The 26397-nt window shown below is 43.6% G+C and overlaps 1 protein-coding gene across 1 annotated transcript; it reads left to right on the forward strand.

Moving 5' to 3' along the window:
* Positions 1 to 493: 493 nt before the first annotated feature.
* On the forward strand, positions 494 to 26397 carry HSDL2 (hydroxysteroid dehydrogenase like 2). The gene is made up of 11 exons (XM_083593657.1): positions 494 to 800; positions 6039 to 6202; positions 6527 to 6625; positions 7494 to 7608; positions 14050 to 14153; positions 16886 to 16984; positions 19951 to 20145; positions 20485 to 20556; positions 22346 to 22567; positions 23547 to 23675; positions 25172 to 26397. Exons 1-11 carry the CDS (start codon positions 784 to 786, stop codon positions 25282 to 25284), a joined length of 1329 nt encoding a protein of 442 aa, XP_083449783.1. The 5' UTR covers positions 494 to 783; the 3' UTR covers positions 25285 to 26397.

Genomic DNA, 26397 nt, shown 5'->3' on the forward strand with positions numbered 1-26397 from the left:
TCAATTCTTCGGCGATCGGCCTTCTTTATGGTCCACCTCTCACTTCCATACATCACTACTGGGAAAAACCATAGCTTTTGCTATACGGACCTTTATTGGCAAGGTGATGTCTCAGCTTTTTAAGATGCTGTCTAGGTTTGCCATTGCTTTTCTCCCAAGAAGCAGGCGTCTTTTAATTTTCGTGGCTGCTGTCACTATTTGCAGTGATCATGGAGCCCAAGAAAGTAAAATCTATCACTGCCTCCATTTCGGAGGGAAAGGGAAGCGGGAGGGGCGCGCGGAGAGTCCGTCCATGGCGGTTGCGGGGTGTGGGGTAGGGTAGGGTAGGGGGGCGCAAGAGCGCCGACTCTAACGGGTCACTAGGTCAGGAAAAGCGAAATTCATTTCTCTCTCTCTCTTTCTCTCTCTCTCTGTCACTCAAACACAGAGCCCTCAGGCCGCAAACAAGAGCGTGGCGTGGTTGCTATGGCAGCGCCGAAAAAGAGCCGGAAGCCGCGAAGGGGTGGGCTTCCGGTCGGGCGCGCCGTCTCGCGGAAGAGAGAGGGGACCATAGAGAGCGGATTCGAGGCGTCCTAGAACGGGCGCGGAACAAGGGAGGGGCGGAGTGAGCTGGCAAGATTGATTGTTGCGCCCTTTGCTCCGCCGCTGAGCGTTCCGAGCGAGGCGCTGCGCCCCCTGAGCGGCCGTGCGAGGCACCAAGGCGCAGTCCCGCCCGGGCCTGGGCTCTGCTACTTGCCACCTGCCCAGAGGACCCCCCCTCCCGCTCCTCCTCCGGACCCGGCCATGCTGCCCAACACAGGGTAAGCTGCGAGGGGCTCCCGCTCTCCTCCCGCCGCGCGCTGTCGCGAGTAGGTCGCCCCCAGTTAGGGTCGCCCCCCCCCCCAGCCTGTCCTGTGTAATGCAGGATTTGCCCCGTATTTCAATGCAAAATGCTGCGTCCTGTATTGATGGCAGCTTTGTCCTGTATTGCAGGTCTTTTTTCTCTCTTTCTCTCTCTCTTTGCAAAGTTAGGGATCTTCTCCAAATGCATGTGTGTGAAAGGTCATGCATTGAACAGGTGCGCAAATTCATGGATGTGTGCGACAAATTCTAGAGCGGGCCATCCTGTTAGGCTGCAATTGATTGTCATGACTCATAAAATTGAAAGGGAGCACAAGGGTCATTTAGCAATGCAGGAATCTTTTGCCCAATGTGGAGCGCAAACCCATAACCCTGAGATTAAGAGTCTAGTGCTGTACTGACTGAGCTTTCCCAGAAATGGGAAAAAAAATATAATACCCTCCACCAACTTGCCCTGCCCAGTATTTTGCCAGATCAAAGGTGGCAACCCCAAATCGGCATTTCCACAGCTGGGCTGGTCAGGTCGGAGATGGGGCAAAACAGATGGTCCTGGACCTGCAGGTCAAGCCGTTGTTGAAAGACATGGGGGGGGGGGGCGCAGAGGCTCAAAACTTGACAACTGCTAAACCAGCGGCAGCTTACCCTGGCTCCTCTTGGGGAGGAAAGAGAGAGAGAGGACGCAGAGCCAAGTAGGTGACCTCTGTCTGTAATGTGTGCCTGACCATGTGTGCCTAACCTTCGTCAGCAGCATGCCATCCTCTTTGCTTCCATACTGCAAACAGCAATGCAAACCTTTCATAGTTGCGCAGGTAGCCAAATGTTAGTAAGATGACATACAGTAGTACTATTTGCAGTGGTGGATTTTCCAGAAGTGGTGGAGAGGTTTGAAGTGGTTTCTCCAAACTGGAAAGCAAGTCAGCCATTCAGGTTCGGTTAAATCTAAAGGAGTGCATGGGGCAATAAATAAACAAATCACTTGTTCACATGTATACTGATGCAGTCAGAACCTGAATCGGAAAAGAGATTTTGAGGTTTTTGGTGGGCAGCGTAACCAAACAGTCGACACCACTGGTGGAAAGGCGTGTTCTTGTACTAGGGGTGATTAAGAAAGAGGCTATTGCTAAAACAGCAAGTGTTGTCTTGCATTTATATAAATCTACGGTATAATTGTATTTAGAACATTGTGCATAGTTTGTGTTGCACCATCTCATTTAAGTAACATGCCACATGCAACAATGTAAAGTGTCACTATTTAGGTGTATTGTTGCAAAAAAATTGTCCCAAGCAGTTTTTATGAGAAACTACAGTCATACCTCGTGTTACGTTTGCTTCATGTTGCGGCTTTTCAGGTTACAAATGTGGTGAATGTGTTTACTTCCGGGTTCACCACACGTGCAGAAGCGATTGCGCTTTGCACATGCGCAGAAGCGCTCTATCGCGCTTTGCGCACATGCAGTAGCGGCACTCTACTTACAGACTTTTCAGGGTGCGAACAGCACCCCAAAACGGATCGCGTTTGTAAGTAGAGGTACCACTGTACTTTATTTCCCCTTCTTGAAGTGTTTATTTGAAATTATTGAGAACCATGCACCTCTTCTTCTTCTTCTTCTTCTTCTTCTTCTTCTTCTTCTTCTGTGATTAAGGAATTGATTTTTCTCTTATCTATGTGAGCTTCCTTATGAAGTATAACAAGTCCACTGTAGCACTCATTTTACTTAAGAGTTCTAAGCACATGACACATAGCTATTTCAGATTTCACAGTAGTTATCCTACAGATGTGTTATGCGGTACATAAGAAAAAGATTTGCAGAATTTAATCTTTGCAGCCTGTTTGCCTACTGCTGTGTGTAAATGTGTGTGGTACAAGTGAAAAATTCAACAATGCAGCGGTAGCATTCCCCATTCTGGTCTGTCCCCCTCAATTATGATGGGCTTCAAATCCCATCTGCTCTGCTCAGCATGGCCCAATGGCCAGGGATGATGAGTGTTATAGTCCAACAATATCTGGAGGGCACCATTTTGCCTATCCCTGGCATAAGGAGTCTTGCCCTCACTTGGACTATAAAGATTCCAGCTTGCAAAAAGTGTGAGAAGATGGAGCAGTTGGGAAGTATGTGGCCTTATTGACTGAAAGAGCTTGCTGCGTAGGATTTATTTTTCAAAGAAGAGCGGCAGTTATCAGTTCAAGTGATCTACATTCATAAAGATTACGAGTGAATTTTGTGCGGAACACAGGTTGAATCCTGTTGTGGCTTGCTTTGTCCACGTTGCAAATTGTTACAAGTAGCCCTACTGTTGCAGCTGTATGGTTGCAGAATCCAGACTGAGCTGCCAGTAGAATTTCAACAGGCAAATTAAATCTGTTAATGCCTGCTCCCATTGCTGGGCTTCTGGATTGCTACATACCAAAAACAGAGATAAAAAAATTACTTCAGTTTGGAGACATGCAGTAAGGATGAGACTAATTTTCTCAGACCATTTACCAATTTTTGGTTCTGCTCTGTCAAGTGAATACGTAAGAAATAAGTTAATTACTTGGAAGGTCAATTGCCTCCCTCTCTCATGTTGTGTTACATTTATTCTCCCCTAATAAAAGGGTGGGAGGTCCTGTGGTGTTTTAACTTCCCACCCCATTTTGTGTGTGTGTGTGTTAATGGGAGGGTTTCACTGAAAGGGCACTGGAATCAATTAGACCCCCAGTTCAGACAAATGGGGAAATGAATTGCTGTGCATCCAAGGTAATGGAAATTAAATACAGTGGTGCCCCGCAAGACGAATGCCTCGCAAAACGAAAAACGCGCAAGACGAAAGGGTTTTTCGGTTTTTGCGTTGCTTCGCTAGACGATTTTCCCTATGGGCTTGCTTCGCAAGACGAAAACGTCTTGCGAGTTTGTTCGCTTTTTTCTTAAAGCCGCTTGAAGAGGCGCAGTTGCGACGGACTGTGCTTCGCAAGATGAAAAACATCGCAAGACGAAAAGACTCGCGGAACGAATTAATTTCGTCTTGCGAGGCACCACTGTAACTCCAACATGGTAAGAACTCTAATTGAATAACCCCATTGCCTCTATATATTGACAGAGCTGCTGCTTTAAAGAGGTGTTAAACAGTTTGTATTGTGTCTGGAAGGCATTGGATGGAATGAACAAATGCCGTCACACTATGAGTCAAAGTGGAGGCACCAGAAAAAATATTGAGATTGCACAGAAGGGACAAAATACACTTTTGCAGTTGGGAGCTTTGCCACACGTTAGATTTCTGAGACAGTGGTAATGTTTCATGTTAATGCTCTCATCCCAAGTATATGTTCTCTGAAATAAATCCAGCTGATTTTGATGGAGGTTGCTTTCAAGTGATCATGCTCAGGGTTGCAGCTTTCTTTTAATCTTTCATTCATGATTCGGTTGTTATTTCCAGGAGCTGAAAGAAGTACAGTGGTACCTCGGGTTAAGTACGTAATTCGTTCCGGAGGTCTGTTCTTAACCTGAAACTGTTCTTAACCTGAAGCGCCACTTTAGCTAATGGTGCCTCCTGCTGCTGCTGCTGCACCGCTGGAGCCCAATTTCTGTTCTTATCCTGAAGCAAAGTTCTTAACCTGAAGCACTATTTCTGGGTTAGCGGAGTGTGTAACCTGAAGCGTATGTAACCCGAGGTACCACTGTATGTGTTTTCTGATTTGTGAATAATAATAACAACAGAAAGTTTGCTTCATTTCACATGTGGGTCAGGCAACCATAGGCATTCTACTTGTCTGAAGATGACAATGGCGCAGTGGTAGAGCCAGTGGCGTAGCTAGCCACTTGGATGCCTGGTGTGGGGGTATGTCCTGCAGCCGGGGTGTGTGCGATCCGCTCCCATGGGGGCGGGGCAATATGCCCATGGGGGTGGGGCAAGCCTCTGCGACGCTTGGAGCCTCTCCAACGCCTCCCACTCAGCTGTAGGGCTGCTGAGGGAGAGGCAGCAGACAGACGCAAGTCCCACACTGCTGTTTCAGGTAGCATGGAACCTGCAGGCCTAAACTACCACATCACTCCTAAAAAGTTCTGTGAGCCCATTTAAAAAACCCTCCCCCCTCAGTGATGACACCCGGGACGGACCACACCCCTGTACCCCCCCTTCCTCCGCCACTGGGTAGAGCTCATGCTTTGCTTGCAGAAGATCCTAGTTTCAGTCCCTGGCATCTTCATGAAGGGACATGACTGACCTTGATGGGCCAATGGTCTAACTTGGTTTAAGGCAGCTTCATCGCTTTGTGTGTGAGCCTTAGATGCCATAGTTGGGATGAAGTTCAGTTGCCAGAAGAGGAGGTACCTGGTGGCATTCCTGCACTTGGTGACATTGAGAAAAGTACAGAGTAGGGGTAAGATCGGAATAGTATTGGAAATTGGAAGTGACTTGTGGGCTACAGTGTCATCATTTTCTTACCATGCAGCAGTTAAAACAAATTGTATAAACTCAGTTATGCAAGTTGAGTCAATGTATGCAAAATAGAATGCACTGGGGACTCAGCTACACTAGTCGATTTATAACGTTATAACAGTGTCACCAGGTGGCTCTGTAGAGCTGAAATCCAAAGTCAGTGATAATTTTCATTGTGAGCTTTTAGAATGTTTTTCCCCCCTGTAGCTTTTTTTTATAGCTGTGTAGATCCAGCCCGGGATGCAGGTGGCGCTGTGATCTAAGCCACAGAGCCTAGGGCTTGCCAATCAGAAGGCTGGTGGTTCGAATCCCCACGACGGGGTGAGCTCCTGTTGCTCGGTCCCTGCTCCTACGAACCTAGCAGTTCGAAAGCACATCAAAGTGCAAGTAGATAAATAGGTACCGCTCCGGCAGGAAGGTAAACAGCGTTTCCGTGTGCTGCTCTGGTTCGCCAGAAGCGGCTTATTCATGCTGACCACATGACCCAGAAGCCGTACGCCGGTTCCCTCGGCCAGTAAAGCGAGATGAGCGCCGCAACCCCAGAGTCGTCCACGACTGGACCTAACGGTCAGGGGTCCCTTTACCTTTACCTTTAGATCCAGCCTTGGTAAATTATAAAGCTATAGTCATGTTATTTGTGGTTTCTAGTTAATAAAATTTAAGAGCATGTTTTCCACTGAATTTCAGGTCTTTGCCAATTTCAGGTGATTCTAATCCTGCATTTTCTTCTATTTAACCCCAGTAGTTAAAAGATAACTGTTTGTCTTATCATTTATTTTTAGGAGGTTGGCAGGATGCACTCTCTTTATCACAGGTGCAAGCCGTGGGATTGGAAAAGCGATAGCCTTGAAGGCAGCCAAGGATGGGGCAAATATTGTGATAGCTGCCAAGACTGGAGTGCCGCATCGCACACTTCCAGGAACTATCTACACTGCTGCAGAAGAAAGTAAGCTTGAAAGAGCGAGGTGCATAGATTATGATCTGAGTGCCACCATCTGCTGCAACCTTGGAGAGCTGCATCCAGTAACTAACCTTGCCATGGATATTTCTGGTGCCAGTTCCCACCCATGGCCCTGTTCACGTGCAGAGAGTAATAATAATAATAATAATAATAATAATAATAATAATAATAATAAATTATACCCCGCCCATCTGGCTGGGTTTCCCCAGCCACTTTGGACTGCTCCCAACAGAATATTTAAAAAGAAGTATTCTTGTATTTAGTTCGTGTATGCTATTCTTTGACTTAAGTGATGCTCTTCTTTTGCAGTTGAAGCAGCTGGAGGAAAGGCCTTAGCATGCATTGTCAATGTCAGAGAAGAAGAGCAAATTGTCGATGCAGTGGATCAGGCTGTCCAGAAATTTGGAGGTAAATTAAATTCTGCAGCTTACGTTGAGTGTAAAGGTAAAGGTACCCCTGGCCGTTAGGTCCAGTCGCAAACGACTCTGGGGTTGCAGTGCTCATCTTGCGCTATAGAAGAAGAGGAGTTTGGATTTGATATCCCGCCTTTCACTCCCTTTAAGGAGTCTCAAAGCGGCTAACATTCTCCTTTCCCTTCCTCCCCCACAACAAACACTCTGTGAGGTGAGTGGGGCTGAGAGACTTCAAAGAAGTGTGACTGGCCCAAGGTCACCCAGCAGTTGCATGTGGAGGAACGGAGACGTGAACCCAGTTCCCCAGATTACGAGACTACCGCTCTTAACCACTACACCACACTAGCTCACATAGGCCGAGGGAGCTGGAGTTTGTCCGCAGACAGCTTCCGGGTCATGTGGCCAGCATGACTAAGCCGCTTCTGGCGAACCAGAGCAGCTCACAGAAATGCCGTTTACCTTCCCGCCAGAGCGGTGCCTATTTATCTACTTGCACTTTGACGTTCTTTCGAACTGCTAGGTTGGCAGGAGCTGGGACCGAACAATGGGGGCTCACCCTGTTGCGGGGATTCAAACCACCGACCTTCTGATCAGCAAACCCTAGGCTCTGTGCTTTAGACCACAGCGCCACCCGTGTCCCATGTTGAGTGTAGTAATCACTAATTACACAGTTTAAAAGTTTTTTTTTAATTCAATAACAAAACAATTGTGTTAAATAATTATTTTGTAAAAGGTTATATACCTGCTTGAATGTTTTTTTTAAACCCCAACCTTCAAAGTGGCTAATCCTTGTGTAATAATTAGCATGTTGTTTTAAATGGTTGACTTTTATGATGCGTAAATGTCTTATTTTTAACAATCAGGGATAGATGTTCTTGTCAACAATGCAAGTGCTATCTCTTTAACTGGCACACTGGATACGCCTACAAAAAAAGTGGACCTAATGATGAGTGCCAACACAAGAGGAACCTACCTCACGTAAGTGTTTGTGGGTATCGAATCTTTAAAAATAGCTCTGTATACTCAGTAATTCCAAATTGGAGACATTATGGGCAAAATACAATCCTGGATGCTTTAGAGTCTGTTGACCTTTTAGAGAGAAAGATTCTGAATTTGATAATCGTTATAAGAAAAAACACTCTTTTTCCCTAATGAAGTACCCAAGAGTCCGTGTAGAGTTCTTATGTAGGTTTCCTATCGGTAGGAGAAAATAACAGAGGCCAACCAGAGAATATTGAGAAGCAAAGTAGCTAGTAAGCCTGATCTTTATTACCGTAACTGTTGCAACAGGGTGCTCACAACCAGGAGGGAGGAGGGACCCAGAACATTGATGTGCAAGCTCTTATATAGACTTTTGAAATTGCCCACCCTGTAGCCTAAGACCACCCCCCTGAAACATCATACATACATCACAGAAGGAGGCGGTCTATAGCAGATTCCTGTTTGCCAGGGTATCTTATAATGGTCACTGATTACTTTTACCTGGGCAGTCTGGCTACTCTTTTGTGATGGTAAATACTCAGTTCCTGAATCCAGGTCATAGGTTCACCCTATTCATACACAGATACGCCCTTTAGACAGGATTTGTGAGCAAAGAGACAATGGGGAGGTTTTCCCATTTCGAAACATTTGAAGTCAATTGGGGAGAATCAAAATGGTTTCAGGACTGATTTCCTGAACTGTTTTCAGACATGTGGTTTATATATTTATATATATGTTTGCCTGGTACATTTATGACCATTTATTTTATATATTTGAGACCTTAAATTCTTATAACGAATCCAGCTAAATTCTGCATGGGTAATTAGAAGTCAGAATGTGGCGACTAGGAACAACAGTACAGTGGTACCTCGGAAGTCAAACGGAATCCGAACCAGAAGTTCGGATTCCAAAACATTCGGAAACCAAAGCGCGGCTTCCAATTGGCTGCAGGAAGCTCCTGCAGCCAATCAGAAGACCTGATGGACATTCGGGTTCCAAAGAACGTTCGCAAACCAGAACACTCACTTGCAGGTTTGTGACTTCTGGGAACCAAAATGTTTGCCTGGCAAGGCGTTCGACTTCCAAGGTATGGCTTGTACCTGGTGGTCTTGGAGGCATTAGGAGTAAAAAGCCTTACCTATACAAATTTGTCTAGTTTTTTTTTTTTTTTGCCATTTGCTGAAACTCCTCTCATTTCTCTTCCGTACCCACCATGAAGTGTAGAAATTTGCTTGATTTTTTTTAAAAAATAAATAAAATAAAAGGCAGTGATTACTTTCAAAGATATACAGTGGTACCTCGGGTTAAGTACTTAATTCGATCCGGAGGTCCGTTCTTAACCTGAAACTGTTCTTAACCTGAAGCACCACTTTAGCTAATGGGGCCTCCTGCTACCGCTGCGCTGCCGGAGCACGATTTCTGTTCTCATCCCGAAGCAAAGTTCTTAACCCGAGGTACTATTTCTGGGTTAGCGGAGTCTGTAACCTGAAGCGTATGTAACCTGAGGTACCACTGTACTGTGGAAATTATCAGTTTCTAGTACAGAGGTCATACTCCATGATTGGGTAATTGCAGTCTTAGAGGATATTTTTCTTATCTTCTTTGTCTTGCTTCATTTGTTGATCTTCCTTCTGCCTTGCTCTTTTCCTTGGGCTTGTGCAGAAAACGCATTCCTAGGCCTGCTGCTGTTCCCTTGGCTCAGTGGGAGCAGCACAGAAGCTTGTGCAGTAAGAGGGGACCTTGCGCAAGTCGAGCCTTTCAGCAGCCCCACCCGCTGTCTTTTGATAACTGCCGTATATCCAGTAACACAGGCCTTTCTTAGGCAATGCTCAGCTGACAGACACAATTTGGCACCGTAAAATGTTCCTCTTTTTCTTTCGCTTTGCCGAGCTCAGAATGTTTGCGCGTTAGCCGGTAAGAGAAGGAAAAGGATATTCAAAGAGTGCTACCATAGTGGATATGAGAGCAGTTAGTGTCTTTGTCTCACCCCTTTAATTTAAATGCTCTTTCGTATGCAAGTTCTTTTTTAAAAAAAATATTTTTATTGGTTTTTAACATACAAAATTATAAAACATACCACACAATTTATCACAAATACATTCTTATTGGACTTCCATCAGCACCTCTGATAATCCTCCGTCTTAATCACTTCTTACGCATTTCCTAACTTAATATTGCCTTTACATCTCTTAACATATCATGTCTCCTTCTCCATTTTTGCAATATTTCTAATATTATTCCTCACAGAACTTCTTGCAAACCTACAAATGTCGTCTGGTCGTCACAAATACTTTTCAAATAATCCGTAAATTTACTCCAGTCCTTGGTAAACTTCTGGTCCTGCTGGTTTCGGATCCTTCCCATTAGTTTATCAAGTTCCGCATAGTCCATTAATTTCATCCTCCATTCTTCCATCGTTGGTAATTCTTCTTGCTTCCATTTTTGGGCCAATAGTATTCTTGCTGCTGTTACTGCACATAGAAAAAGCTTACATTCCTTTCTATTTATATCGTTTCTAACAATACCCAAGAGAAATGCTTCTGGTTTCTTTATAAATGCATATTTCAACATTTTTTTCAACTCATTATATATCACCTCCCAGAAGCATTTCACCTTTTTACATTCCCATCATATGCAAGTTCTCAACAATCTTGTCACACTCCACAGTGGCCAAGAAGCAGAACCCTGGTGGCACCTGTGCAGATAGGATCAGACTGGCTTCTCAATAGCTGGGGTCGCCAGGGGCAATGACTACTAGTCACTACCACACAGTGTCCCCAAGTACCCTCTTGTATACTGTCTTGCATTTTAAAAAAAAACATGGATGGTTACTTTTCTTCCCAGGGAGAAATGACAAAGTGCTCAGTTGGAGACATAATTGCAGTGAGCAGAGCTCTGCACAATGAGAAGGGGAACAGTGTGTACATTTGCATATTATTATTACAGTGGTGCCCCGCAAGACGAATGCCTCGCAAAACGAAAAACGCGCAAGACGAAAGGGTTTTTCGGTTTTTGCGTCGCTTCGCTAGACAATTCTCCCTATGAGCTTGCTTCGCAAGACGAAACGTCTTGCAAGTTCTTGCAAGTTTGTTTCCTTTTTCTTAAAGCCGCTAAGCCGCTAATAGCTGTGCTTCGCAAGACGAAAAAACCGCAAGACGAAGAGACTCGCGGAACGGATTAATTTCGTCTTGCGAGGCACCACTGTATTATTTATTTCGCACCAGTGCAAGACCTTCCTCCACAGACACCCATCTGTCACGATGATGACGGTTTTGCTAGTTGTATAATTAGCGTCTGCTTCAGATCCAACTAGATATTTAATACTTTCTGTTGAGCCCCACCTTACACTTATTTACCTTCCCAGTGTCCTTGCTGCTCTTGAGGCTCTCTCTGTGTCTCCTTTGCTCCTGATCGTAGTTGTCTTTGTTGGGATGCTTCCAAGGGAACGGGGACAATTTGCAAACCCCCAGCTGGCTCCAGCCCACCAGCCGGTAGCCTAGCGATCTCCTGTCCTTGGCTCAGCATGAAACAGCAACCTGCAGCTTCAGAAGCTGGAGCACACTCTAATCAGCAGAGTAAATAACACTGCGCAGACAGAAGTGGCAAGAGACGGCCGTGAGAGCATGTTTACAGGCAGTTTATTCAGCGTATATCAGGACAAACATGTCTTCTCCCTTTCATGTCCAAGAGCAAGCAGCAAAAGCAATAGCTATGCACACAAACGGAAGTTCCCAGCAAGCTGTGCTGGAGTGTAAACAGACATGCGACATACAACAATCCACACATCTGTTTTAAGGTGGAACGGAACATCAGTATCCTAAGAGTCTTATCACTGTGACCAAGTCCAACTGAACTGGGGCAAGCAGCAAGGTTCCCCCTCCTCCTCGCACAAGCACTGGGATGCTGCTACTGAAAAAGGTGCTCATCTCTGGAGCATCAGGTTGGGCTACCAGTTTTGTTATTGCAGAAGAGGAAAGGCACAGGTAGCCAACGTATTGCACTCCAGGTGCTGTACTCTAATACAAATCCCATCAGCCGCAGCCAGCATGGCGCATGGTTGGGGATGATGGGAGTTTTAGTCCAGAACGTCTGGAGGCCGCCACATTGACTGTCCCTGGGTAAAGGGGTTAGGAAGCTGTGTCTCTATTCCTTTTAGCCCTTGGATGTTAATGGAGATTATACTGCTACTGCCTGGCATTATTGACAGTGAGAGGGAACAGAGGGTAAACTCTCATACCAGGACTTCTAAACATTTTAGAGGGAACAGCCTTCTTGTCCCAAGGCCTCTGTTGTGGTGCTTGGTCTACTTCCAGGTTATGCTTTCGGAACCAGGGATAGAGAACCCCTTTTGGCTTCCTAGGCTAGATCCTTATCAGGATTGACGTTGCAAGCCCAATTTGGCAGGTGGGGGGGCACCCACTTGGCAGTCACACAATGCAATTATGGTGTCACATGATTGAAAGATGGGTGTGGCCACCCACCTGTCTGAATCCCTTGTGCAGAGAAGCTAAGCGTGCAACAGCCATATTGTTCAGTCGAATGTTCAGTGCCTCCTGTTCATTTCTGATCTCTGACATTTTTAATACTGTTTTATGTTCTTAATTCTATATCGGTTTCTAAATACATTTCATCATTATCACTGCATTGTAAACTGCTTCTGCAGTGTGCTGCTGGCTCAAGAGCATTTATGAACTTGAAAATACTTGCCTAAGGGTTGTCTGTAAAGGCATTCCTGTAGCTCCTATAGAACTACTTTTGTTTGTTCTGCCATCTGCAGAGATAAAAAGCATTTCCACCCTAAGGAAATCGAAATTACTGAGAAGTAGGTAGCTGGTTGTGGGGAAATGTAGCCATGTAGACACTGTTTGTTTCATGAGGCTATATCTGGCAGTTTTAACTGGCATCCAAAACTGACATGCTTAATGGAGAACTTGATCCATGAATTTCCGTATTCCTTTTGTGAGAATTTTCTCAGAAAATAGAGCCTTCTCAATCTTGAAACATTCCATTGAAGCAGTCCTCAGCAAACTCTTGTGTCTTATTACTCTTGCCCTAGAGCTGTGCCTTGACACCTTTAATTATTAAGATCACTCATGGCTTAAATTCATTGGTTGACTAGAAAGCTTAGAAGCTCAGGGCATATCTTTTACTAACCCTGCTCCGCTTTTTAATTACGTTTCATTAAAATGTGCCTTTATAGCTGTAAACATGTATTTCTTTAAAAGAGAACTTCATGCAAAATTCTCCAGTAAAGCAAATGCCTTTGACAGTATAACAGATGTTTCAGATGTATTGGGTCCACTGGTTTCTTGGTGGAAGAGACATTTTTCTCCATATATTATTTGCTTAGTAGCATTATCTCTGACCAATATATGCAGGCAGTTTTGATTATTCTCATTTATGGAGAACATCTTGGGGTTTTTTTGCTCTTAATTCTGCAATACGTTAAATGAGGAAAATAGCTATTTGAGTTATTGAGAGAAGTGCCTTTCCAAAGAGAGCAATTTGATACTGTTTTGATTGTGGCTGCATTTTCACATAACAATAAGCCAGGACTTCAAGCTTTTTGTGGTTTATCTGGAAAGAGCAACATGCTGTGATGCTCGCTGCCTGGCCACTTCTGCTTTGCAGCTCTCCAGGTGTAAGTGACGTAAACAAAGCAAGAAGCTGTGGCTTTGCATAAAGTCTGAACCAGAGATTGTGGCTGGTTGCTCTCTAAGAAGTCACAATCAGCAAACCGATGGCAAACCATGGCTTCAAGTTGGGTAGTGATCACGTTTGCATTGTTGGGGCACAATAAACCACAATCGCTGGTTTGGATGTAGCATGAGACTGAGGCTTCCTGGTTTGTTGATCTTGTTCTCACCAAGCGAAAAGTGAAGCTGGAGCAATCAGACAGCATGACACTCATATACAGTCGTACCTCAGAAGTCAAACAGAATTCAGCCATTAACTGGGTTGCAGCCAGATGCTTTATCTCGGTACATGGCTCAGAAATGTGTATGACGCTTCCACACCCCCGCTTTTTACATTACTTTTTTTTTTAAAAAAAACATTATTTCTAAAGAGAATTATTGAGCCCAAAGTTATGCCCTTTTGAAATCCCATTGGGTTTAATAGCAGAGAGTTTAAACACACCCACCTCTCTTACTAATAACCTTCATAGTGATTGACTTCTGGGTGTTTTATTTATTTATTATTTTATTATTTAATTTAATTCATAAGTGGGATGGAAACGTAATAAAAAATTATGCCTTCTGTAAGTCCCAGACTGTATATGAAAGGGCCAGTGTGTGTGTGTGTGTGTGTGTGTGTGTGTGTGTGAGAGAGAGAGAGAGAGAGAGAGAAACACACATGAAAACCAAAATCTGACCAGAGCTCATGATATAAGTACAAGCAAATCTGATTCTATTCCCTTGTGTTTATTTGCTTCTCCAGATCTAAAATATGCCTCCCTTATTTGAAAAAGAGTAAGATTGGCCATATCCTCAATATTAGCCCACCGATTAACCTAAACCCTATCTGGTTCAAAAATCACTGTGGTAAGTATAGTTTTAAATGCTCATTTTTTTTTGAAATTCTTCCAAACTCAAGGAAGTGTAAAGGCTGTCTCTCTTCTACCCCTTCTTTTCCTCTACAATGGTACCTTGGTTCTCAAACTTAATCCATTCCAGAAGTCCATTCCAAAACCAAAACATTCCAAAACTAAGATGCGCTTTCCCATTGAAAGTAATGCAAAACGGATTAATCCATTCCAGACTTTTAAAAACAACCCCTAAAACAGCAATTTAACATGAATTTTACTATCCAACGAGACCATTGATCCATGAAATGAAAGCAATAAACAATGTACTGGAGTCACACAATCAATCAATCAGTAGCGGAACTGGGTTCCACACAACCACAAAAACAAAACAAGAAAGCCGCAGAAATGCAAAATAAATAGCAAAAACAGACAGACCTCAGTGTAACACTCAAAACGGAAGTGTGGCACTCAAAACGGAGCATGTTCAGCTTCCGAAAAAGGTTCGCAAACCAGAACGCTTACTTCCGGGTTTGCAGTGTTTGGGTTCCAAGGTGTTTTGAGTGCCAAGGCGTTTGAGAACCAAGGTAACACTGTACTTGCATCCTGAAAATTTGTGGGGAAATAATCTTTAAATCGTTGCACCTTGTGTTCACATCAGCAGCTTCTCTACTTAATCCCCAAATAGTCCTTAAAAAGGTAAAGGGACCCCTGACCATTAGGTCCAGTCGTGACCGACTCTGGGGTTGCGGCACTTATCTCGCTTTATTGGCTTGAGGGAGCCAGTGTACAGCTTCCGGGTCATGTGGCCAGCATGACTAAGCCGCTTCTTGCGAACCAGAGCAGCACACGGAAACGCCATTTACCTTCCTGCTGGAGCGGTACCTAATTATCTATTGCACTTTGACGTGCTTTCGAACTGCTAGGTTGGCAGGAGCAGGGACTGAGCAACGGGAGCTCACCCCATCGTGGGGATGCGAACCGCGACCTTCTGATTGGCAAGTCCTAGGCTCTGTGGTTTAACCCACAGCGCCACCTGCGTCCAGTTCTAATATAGTGACACCTTGCATTCCTTTTTTGGACTGAGCTGGAGAAACATGTCCCCCCCACCCAGCCTAACAGGGGGAAACATGAGGCATGCAGTGCCACAGAAGGTGCGTCCCATTAACTGCATGCCGTTCTGCAGAAATAATTCCTAGGTCATGGTTGGATGTCAGGGGGCAAGCTTTATTTCTCAATCAGGTGCTCATGTGCAACAGGAATGGCCAACCGGTGGCCCTTGGCACTCAAGTGGTTCCTGTGTTTATTTTTAATTTTTAATCTGATTTAAGCCACTTCAGAAAGCAGTTTCTCAGCTCCTTAATATAGGAGGGCTGTTGCTATCAATACATGAAAAGAGGCAGAAATGTGAGATAAGGGAGGGCGGGGGGGGGGGAGGAGAGATCATGCATTAGATACAAAGGTAGGAAAGAGATTCTCATTGGGGTGAGGGAGACGAAGGAAGCTATCTGATGTATTTGTCCATTTCACCTAGTAATGTCAGTTCTAACTGGCAGCAGCTTCCCTAGGCCTTGGGCAGATCTTTCCCTTCTACCGTTATAAGAAAAAAATTGCTCCCTTTCCCTTATGGGGTATTCCGGAGCCCATATATAGAGTCCTTAAATGGGTTCCCTATCGGTAGAAGAAAACAGAGGCCAACCACAGTATATTGAGAAGCAAAGCGGCTTGGCTAGTATGCCTGAGCTTTATTAAAGGAAATTAACTGTTGCAACAGGGTCCTCACTCACCACACGCAGGAGGGAGGAGAACTCTGAACAATGGTGTGCAAGCCCTTATATAGACTTTTGAAATTGCCCACCCTGTAGCCAAAGACCACCCCCCCTAAAACATCATACATACGTCACAGAAGGAGGTGATCTTACAGCAGAGGAGGCGGCCTACAGCAGAAATCCTGTCTGCTAGGATAATGGTCACTGATTGCATTACCTGGGCAGTCTGGCCATTCTTTTGTGATGGTTAATACTTTAGTTCCTGAATCCAGGTCACAGGCTCACCCTATTCATACACAAAAATGCCCTGAAGACAGGATTTGCAAGCAAAAAGACAATGGGAAGGCTTTTCCCATTTGCCTCCCTTACTGCAGAGGAATATTTGAGGTCATTGCAAGAGTCAAAATGGCTCCAGGATTGCTCTCCCATACTATTTCAGACACATGGTTCATATATTTAGATATGTGTGCATTTATGAATATTTATTCTGTATTTGAGACCTTAAAATTCTTATAACAACCTGCTGCCTGATCCTTTTAAATAAGAGCCTTCTGCATGCGAAAAATGCACTATTCTGCTAAGCTTACAGCCCCTTCTCCCTCGTTGTACATCAAGCCCAGATATTAGCGACAATCTTCTAACACCACTTACAAAACCAGGGTTTCCGTGATGTTCTTTGACGCAAGGTGTCCCATTGTCCTTTTCACACAATGCATTGTCGGACTATGAGATAATTGATCTGTTTACAACATTCAGATTGTGAAACTGTTTGGAAAAAACAACCATAATTTAGATAAGAACATAATGGAAACCTTGCTCTACATCAGCATTCTGTTTCCCCTAATAGCCAACCAAATGCCTGTCTCTTTCTTGGCAATCCTCTACCCACTATAAGAGTTTCCCTCTGAAATATGAACAATTCATACTGCATATAGGAGGAAACATTTTTGATGTCTAACTCTAGTTTTCCATCTTATTCTAGCTTACACAATTTCTAAATATGGAATGTCCATGTGCGTGCTGGGAATGGCAGAGGAATTTAGAGGAGAAGTTGCAGTCAATGCATTATGGCCTCAAACAGGTTTATATATCTTTTAAAAATATATAATGTTTTTGATGGGTTGACTGAGCTTAATTCTTGTTTCAATGTGTTCAGAGAATATGATGTCTTGCATTTGCTTCAAGTGTATACACAGTTTCCCTTCAATATTCAAGACTTCTGAAGCATATGTATTATTATTATTATTATTATTATTATTATTATTATTATTATTATCATCATCATCATTTACATGGTTTTTGACAGTGTTTCTCAAACAGTGAATCTGCCCCTGCACCGCCATTTTGTGACAGGTGGGACTTAGTAATTTTCAACCCTCCCAGCTGGGTTCTGGGGTTAGAAAGTTTGAGAACCGCTGCTCTGGCTTGATCTCCTCCCATCTGACACTGGAAAGCTGATGCACTGAAATTAACCTTTTTCAAAATATTTGAGATGCAACCCAATTCTATGCATGTTTACTTGGGAACATATTCCATCGATTCCAGTGGAACCTACCTGTGAGCATTAAACGCCCATTTGCAGATAGTAAACTCGGTCCTTTACAGCAGAATGCAGCGAAGCAACTGTGGTTGGAATAGTAACATCAAAGGTTTTATTTATAAAGCAAATAACAAAACAACAAGACGACTCTCACATCCATCTTCTGGAGCAGAAAGAGCAGAGAGAGGGACGAGACTTTTAAATAGTTCCCATACTCATACATCAATTAAGTAATTAAAGGCAACCCACAACATTATGCAATGTGAGAATGAGACATTACAATACTAACACTACTCTCAACTAAGCGCACATAGGATCAAAGCCATAGGTTAACAGTATATGCGCAGTAAAAGGTAAAGGACCCCTGGACAGTTAAGTCCAGTCAAAGGCAACTATGGGGTTACGGCGCTCATCTCGCTTCAGGCCGAGGGAGCCAGTGTTTGTCCACAGACAGCTTTCCAGGTCATGTGGCCAGCACGACTAAACTGCTTCTGGTGCAGCGGAACACCGTGATGGAAACCAGAGTGCACAGAAATGCCATTTACCTTCCCGCCACAGCGGTATCTGTTTATCTACTTGCACTGGTGTGCTTTCAAACTGCTAGGTTGGCAGGAGCTGGGACAGAGCAACGGGAGCTCACTCCGTTGTGGGAATTTGAACCGCCGACCTCTTGGCATACCCAAGAGGCTCAGTGGTTTAGACCACAGCGCCATCTGTGTCCCCTATATGCACAGTATACCCATTTGGTAAGGAGTTCATCTTTTTTGCTTAACAGATGTACTTTACCACTGCATCATACCTGAATCTAATTTTGTTAACTATATTGTGAAAAACCTAAGAAGTTGTATTATTACAGAACCAGAAGAACAGATCTGAGTTTGTGTTACTACTCTTAACTAGCCCATTATTTTAACACTTAACTGGGGAAATTTACACATCTGCCATCAGGATCAGGTGGAGAGGGACCAAAGCAGTCGCAGGAAGATTACCTTTCCTTATAATTTCCCTGGGGTGACATTTTTGTGTGAATATAATGTCCCTATGTTCAGCAGAGTGTGCTTTCATAATTCTTATGTAAATTCAGACAGAAGTCTGCTATGGGTGGTGTGGGGATAATTTTTATGCTTGGTATTATCAGAAATTCATATTTTGCTTCATAGTTTCAGTTTGCTCATACCACGAAAACCTAATCTGCAGCCCAGTTAATACATATGTAAAGAGAACAGTGTGTGTGTGCTGGATCACGCCTAATGCTAAGCCAAACTATGGCTTAGTGAGAACAAGTACTGTAAGGTTTTGAGTAAAGAGGTAAAGGTAAAGGGACCCCTGACCATTAGGTCCAGTCGTGGCTGACTCTGGGGTTGCGGCGCTCATCTCGCTTTATTGGCCGAGGGATCCAGCGTCCAGCTTCCAGGTCATGTGGCCAGCATGACTAAGCCACTTCTGGTGAACCAGAGCAGTGCATTGAAACTCCAGATACCTTCCTGCCAGAGTGGTACCTACTTATCTACTTGTACTTTAACTTGCTTTCAAACTGCTAGTTTGGCAGGAGCTGGGACCGAGCAACGGGAGCTCACCCCGTTGCGGGGATTTGAACTGCCGACCTTCTGATAGGCAAGCCCTAAGCTCTGTGGTTTAACCTGCGTCCCAAGCTTTTGAGTGAAAATTGTGGCTGCTATGTGTCTGCATTTGCACATGGCTTGGCTCCAGGTAGTGCCACTAGCAGCCGTATCAGAGGAGGAGTGAAGCAACCACAATATTGGCTCTCTGTAACTGAACAACTGCTGGTTCTTGTTTAGTAGTTGTTTGGCTTAGCATTATGTGTGAACAAGGTCAGAGAGAGAGAATGTGACGGTTCCATGGAATATTAAACATTTCTGGCCCATTATCTGCAATGGCTAGACTTCAAGATTTTATAAACTTTAAATCTTTACCGATCCTTCCACCACCTCAGATATCTAAAGCATGGGTAGGCAAACTAAGGCCCGGAGGCCAGATCCGGCCCAATCGCCTTCTGAATCCGGCCTGCGGACAGTCTGGGAATCAGCATGTTTTTACATGAGTAGAACGTGTCCTTTTATTTAAAATGCATCTCTGGGTTATTTGTGGGGCCTGCCTGGTGTTTTTACATGAGTAGAATGTGTGCTTTTATTTAAAATGCACATCTGGGTTATTTGTGGGGCATAGGAATTAGTTCATATTTTTTTCTTCAAAATATAGTCCGGCCCCCACAAGGTCTGAGGGACAGTGGACCGGCCCCCTGCTGAAAAAGTTTGCTGACCCCTGATCTAAAGGCTGTTGGTAGACAGTGCTATAGATCAGCAGGTGGCTCAGTTTGGGGGTGGCTTGTGGGCCGGTTAAACAGCCTCCATGGGCCTTAGGTTGCTAACCTGTGGTCTAGAACCATACACTTGGAAGGGTCCGTATAGGCCATCTAGTTCACCCCTTGCATGCTGCAGTAAAATAATTGCTAACTTATCCCTTCTCTCCTTTGTGTGTGTCTTTAGCTATATATACCTCTGCAATGGATATGCTGGGAGGAGCTGGCGTAGAGAAACAGTGCAGGAAAACAGATATACTTGCAGATGCCGCATACTGCATTTTAACAAAGCCTAAAACTTTCACCGGAAACTTTGTCATTGATGAAACTTTATTGAGAGAAGAAGGAATTCAGAATTTTGATGTATATGCGGTTGCCCCAGGTAATCTAGATTTATTTTCTTGCATATTGCATTCGTATTTGCCGGTTTACAAATATATAGCCGTAAACTATGTATTTTGTGCTTGCAATACCGTGAGTGTCTTCCCAGATGTCCCATTTATGACCCAATAAGTGTACTCTGGTGTCTTACGTATAATGTAAAGTCCTAAGTCTGTCTTCATGTTTGTGCTTCAGTTGTGCTAGGAAACACCAATAGCTAAGGTGTGGAGATGCCCTCAGCCCTCAGCCTTTCATTTACATCTATTTAACTGCACAGCACAGCGTTATGCTGCTATACAAAATACGGACTTTTTCATTTATTGTTTCACTCTATTTTTAGGTCATCCTTTGCTACCAGACTTCTTTTTAGATGTGGATCCCGAAACACTAGCAATGAAAATGGAAGCACAAGGTAACCACATAATTGCCTCCACCCCACCCAGATGTTGTTGGGCCTAAAATCGGAGGCCAGAACTAAGCCTCTTACCTGAACAGTTTTCCTGGCTGCAGACCTTTCCGTGCCAAGCAAATAGAACAGAAGTGCCCATTGTTAATTGACAGGGCTTCATGAATCACAGATGTTGTCTATTTCACTCATATTGTGTAACTAGAATTGCAGCAACAGCTCTACATAAAAAATACAGATGCCAATTTTTAAAAATCCATACTTTTATAACAATTTTCTTTCATTTCAAGATTGCGAATGTTCCCCTTCCCCATTAGACTTTTCTGTTTGTTTGTTTTAATTCCAAGGCACATGACAGCCCTACAAAGAGGCTGGGAGGTCATATTTAACTAGACAATTATTTCCAAACTTACTTATCTAACATTCTCTGTTACTATGGAAATATAATAATAATAAATAATAATAACATTTTATTTATATCCCACCCTCCCCAGCCGAAGCCAGGCTCAGAGCGCCTAACAACAGTAAAAATAACACAGTTTACATAAAATCATAATCATTTAATTGAAATGCATTCTAAAATCAATTCATTCTAAAATCAATTCAGAGTCAAATTAATGGCAACCATTGGGCTAGAGTTCTATGGGGATTACAAAAGGAGGAGGTCAGACTGTGTCTCAGCCAAAGGCCAGGTGGAACAGCTCTTGTCTTGCAGGCCCTGTGGAAAGATGTCAAGTCCCGCAGGGCCCTAACCTCTTGTGACAGAGAATTCTACCAAATCGGGGCCCCGGCCAAAAAAGCCTTGGTTCTGGTTGAGGCCAGCCTAACCTTCCTGTGGCCCGGGATCTCCAAGGTGTTTTTATTTGAAGACTGTAAGGTCCTCCGTGGGACATACCAGGAGAGGCGGTCCCGTAGATACGAGGGTCCTAGGCCGTATAGGGCTTTAAAGGTTAAAACCAGCACCTTGAACCTGATCCTGTACTCCACCAAGAGCCAGTGAAGCTGGTATAGCACCTGGTGAATGTTAAATGTCTCTTCTCTTGAATTCCATCACATTCAAACATAGTAGTAGTAGTAGTAGTAGTAGTAGTAGTAGTAGTAGTAATTATTTATTATTTATACCCCAGCCATCTGGCTGGGCTTCCCCAGCCACTCTGGGCGGCTTCCAAAAAAATATTAAAATACTGCAATACATCAAACACTAAAAGCTTCCCTAAACGTCTTCTAAAAGTCTGGTAGTTGTTGTTCTCTTTGACATCTGGTGGGAGGGCGTTCCACAGGGAGGGCGCTACTACCGAGAAGGCCCTCTGCCTGGTTCTCTGTAACTTGGCTTCTCGCAGTGAGGGAACCGCCAGAAGGCCCTCGGCGCTGGACCTCAGTGTCCGGGTAGAACGATGGGGGTGGAGACGCTCCTTCAGATATACTGGACCGAGGCCGTTTAGGGCTTTAAAGGTCAGCACCAACACTTTGAATTGTGCTCGGAAACGTACTGGGAGCCAATGTAGATCTTTCAAGACTGGTGTTATATGGTCTCAGCGGCCGCTCCCAGTCACCAGTCTAGCTCACTGGGAAAGGCTCCAAGGGAAAGGCTCACTGATTGGTCATTTTTGCTGTGGATTGAACGTGAGACCTGCATAAAAAACATGTCCCCTACCCCCGAGCTATGACTCCTTGCTCCAGTAGTTTCCCTGCTGTAGTGCTCAGGACCGCCAACCTTTTTCTCCTTGTTTGATATGAGTTCCTGAGTGCACACTATTGTAACTGTTGACTCTATTGGTCAATGTTGGTCCTACAGGAGCTACTCCAACCTTCAGAGAAGGGAAAAAACAAGACCTTCCCAAGCATGAAGGTCCTGACAAAACTAAACCTGAAGGTCCCGACAGAGGAAAGCTTCATGTGCATTTTGCTGCCGAGAAATCAGGGGGGCCTGTAGCAGAAACTTTTAAAATTATAAAAGGTGCGATCAGTGACGAAGTTGTAAAGTCCACCCAAGGAATTTATCGATTTGAATTATCTGGTAAGAATCTTTATACCTGTTTAAGAGTTCCTGAAATTATGTTGGGAGGGCCTAGGATCACTGCTAAGGCAAGAGGCCTGCATACCAGTAGTACCAGCACATGGACTTTGCAGAAAAGATGCCAAAACACCTTTATAGTGGTGGCAGTTTTCAAATAATTCACACTCGGTGCTGTCTGAAATATTTTGAAAAGACAAATATGGCAATCTACTTAACACACACACACGGGTATGTTTTATTTGTGAATGTTCACATGGACACAAATTGAAGAGGTTGGGCATCTACATAAAAAACAGGGATGTGGTTGTTACAACAAAATAGCAATTACACCAAAATTGAGCAAAAGTCATTTGTGATGAATGGGACAAAAGTTTTGTTTACTACCAGGTGTGCTACTGTTCTTGAAGGTGGCAGTCAGTCTCTTTCTCTAGTGGTTAGAATAAGCTGGGTTGGCAGTGGAAGTTATAGGGGAGCATAGTGCCTTTATTAAGGGAAAGAAATGTCACTACAGTGGAAGCTCGGGTTACGTACCGTCCTCCTTACGAACGCTTCGAGTAACTAGCTCCGTTAACCCGGAAGTAGATGCTCCTGGTAGCGAACTTTGCCCTGGGATGCAAGTGGAAGTCGTGTGCTGGTGGCGTGGCGGCAACGGAAGGCCCCATTAGCGAAAGTGCGCCTCAGGTTAAGAATGGTTTTGGGTTAAGAACGGACCTCTGGAATGAATTAAGTTCGTAACCGGAGATACCACTGTAAAAGATTATAATGAAACTGATTTTAAACTTCAAAGGGTGGTATCCAACATTAGTCATACTCTGGGAAGACCCACTGAAATCACTGGACTTCCAGTTATTCATTTCAGTGGATCATTAACTCTTGGAAAGACTTAATTGGCTTTTGCTCCTTATCTGACATTTGTTCAGCTTAGAAATGAATGTGTCTAATTTTACGTGGCATAATTTTGGCATTACTCTTGTGTTAGGTGAAGGAGGAGGAACATGGTATATTGATCTTAAGAACAAAGGTGGCAGTGTAGGAAGCGGAGAACCACCAGGAAAAGTTGATGTGGTTATGAGCATGTCCAGCACTGACTTCGTAAAAATGTTTTCAGGTAGGTATTGGGAGAAACGCTCCTTTCATTTAGCCAAATGTATTCGTGTTCAGCTATTGCATTGGACTTTTGCTAATCTTAAGTGTATCTGCTCGTAGAGCTGCTTGCATTTGATAAATTTTCAGGAGCGTGTAGAATTACGTATTTCATTCCAGTTTCTTTATTCTACCCTTTGAGAAGAAGCCGCTAACAAAGTCTCCTATATGTCCAGGACCTTCTTTTCTGCTTGTAGATAGGATGCCATTTACGGGAAGCGTTAGAAGTGAGCTAGCAGAGAAGAGTGTTGGTGGAAATATTCCACATTTGGGATGCCAACAAGTTCTTCACCATTTCACCACCACCATTTTACAACAAACCTGCTACCCCCTTCCCCCTGTGTAAAGTTAGCAAGTGGTAGGATGATGCAGATCATCAGGGCCAGTGCAATTTAATCAAATGCATGTTTACTAAGTTTCACTGAGCTCACGGGAGCTTCCTCACATGTAAAAGTACACAAGAAGCCATGAGGTGTGGGGAGGTCTATGCGGCACAGAAAGCGGCAAGACTGTGATCTACTCGCAGAGTTAAAAACTGGCAGTGGGGGGTTCAGGTCAAAGCAGGAAAGCCCCGATTTTTGCGGGGTGCAGAGCCTTTTTTGGGGGGGAGGCCTGTTGGACAATGTGTGGCATGATCTTGCTTCCTCACCACGCATGTGACCCTATATTTACTCACCTGGAATGAGAATACAGGCAACTTCCCGTTTGCACGGGGGTTGCGTTCCGGGTCATTGTGCACTTGCGTGAAATCGGAAACCCATTGAAAAAGCTCTGTTCCACCCCGCCCCCATTCTGTCCTTTTAGTGACATTTCAGTGATGTCTTTCTTAAAAAATAATTATTTTTATTAAATTTTCTGCTGTTTAACATATATAATAATTCTCTCTCTCTCTCTCTCTCTCTCTCTCTCTCTCTCTCTCTCTGTTTTACTCCCCACCTCATTTTCCATGGTGGTTTTTTTCCTCTCCTGCCTCACCCTACCTTCTATCACTTATACCATAACAACAATACTATAGTCTCTCATTGTTCATAATTCAAATCCTGCTTGTGAGCTTTGTACGGTACCATTTCCTTAAGTAGTCCGAAAAAGGCTTCCATTCCTCCACAAACAGTCATCTTTAGGTTCTCTTGTTTCAGCTGTTAACTTTGCCATTTCAGCATAGTCCTTTTTTAAGAACAAAACTTTATTAAAACGTTTCAGTGATGTCGTTATGACGTTTCTGGGTCACTTCCGGGTTCAGCGCTGTGCGCAATTGCAGACATATCGTTCACGCCTTAAACAAGTTACCTGTAATGCTGTACTTTTTTATGAAAACAGGAAGTGGCAACATCACATTTAAAGCTATCCATGTCATTGTTGGTCTTAAGAGTAGAGAGGTTGCTTAACTGAAAAACATGGCAAAAGCACTGCAATTTGCAACTCTTTTGTGGTTCTTTAAACCATTTTTTTTTCTCTTTTCAGGCAAACTGAAGCCAACCCTGGCTTTCATGTCTGGAAAGCTGGCAATCAAGGGTGATATGGCCTTAGCAATCAAGTTGGAAAGACTGATGGGTCAGTTTAATGCCAAACTGTGACGGTTTATGGTGTCACGTTGAACTTTCAATAAATATTCAGTTACCTTGCTGTTTCAAGATAACTAATCCTTGCTCTTGTTTAAAATACTCTTAATCTATAGCTTCCTGAATATATGACGTTTTGTAGGAATAACTGCACCAATTTTTAACTTTGTTTATTTGGAATGAAAATCCTAGTGATTAAAGTGAGATGTATTTCATAAGAAGTGCATCTAGATTAGCGTGGAACACATCTTTTTTCAAAAAATCAATTCACCATAAATTTGCAGAAGGACATTTACTCCTTTTGGTGGCACTGTGAACCCCCATATTGGCTTAGATCATGTTGGCATTTTCCTTTTCTGAGGTATCCATGTTCCAAACTTTCCAAGGGTTGGGTTCCCTTAAAACCCATGCACCAGTGAATACAACAAGTAAATTGCACTGATTTGGGGTGGCTATGAGTTAGGCCTTCATTCCCCAAAAGGAAAACTTGATCCTACATCCTGTTACTTTTCGAAACCCAAAGAATACCCCATAGAATCATTTGGTATGAAAGCTCATTGATTTCAGCAGAGGACACCAGGCTAGAATTGCCCATTAAATTACCATATTTTTCCGTCTATAAGATGCTCCCATGTATAAGAGGCCCCCTATTTTGGGGGACTCAGATTTAAGAAAATGGGGGGAGATGGCCCCATGTATAAGACTCCGCCTAATTTTTGACATTATTTTTTAGGGGGGAAACCTAGTCTTATACACGGAAAAATACGGTACTTCAAATACACGTCTGTCTTTTTCTTTGTCAGTACTGACATTTTGATTTATATGGTTTATTTTTAATGTTATTTTTTAAAAAAAAGATTTGTGTTTCAGTTACGTAATTACTTTTTCCTTAGAATTTTTAGACCGAGATCAGTGATCAAAGATTTTTATTTTTTAAAAGGGGGCAGATATATGTGCCTTGCAACAGAATCCTAACTATGTCTACTCGAAAGTGCCTATAATATTACCTCAGAGAGTAGTATTTTGGAATGAAATATTTTTTAATACATTTGCTCCTGTGAAAAATTGATCCTGCCAAACTGTATTTAGAGAGAGAATTGAAATAAAATGTATCTTTTTGTGTGACAA

The sequence above is a fragment of the Podarcis filfolensis genome, assembly GCF_964270895.1.
Source record: "Podarcis filfolensis genome assembly, chromosome: 17".
Taxonomy (NCBI): Eukaryota; Metazoa; Chordata; class Lepidosauria; order Squamata; family Lacertidae; genus Podarcis; species Podarcis filfolensis.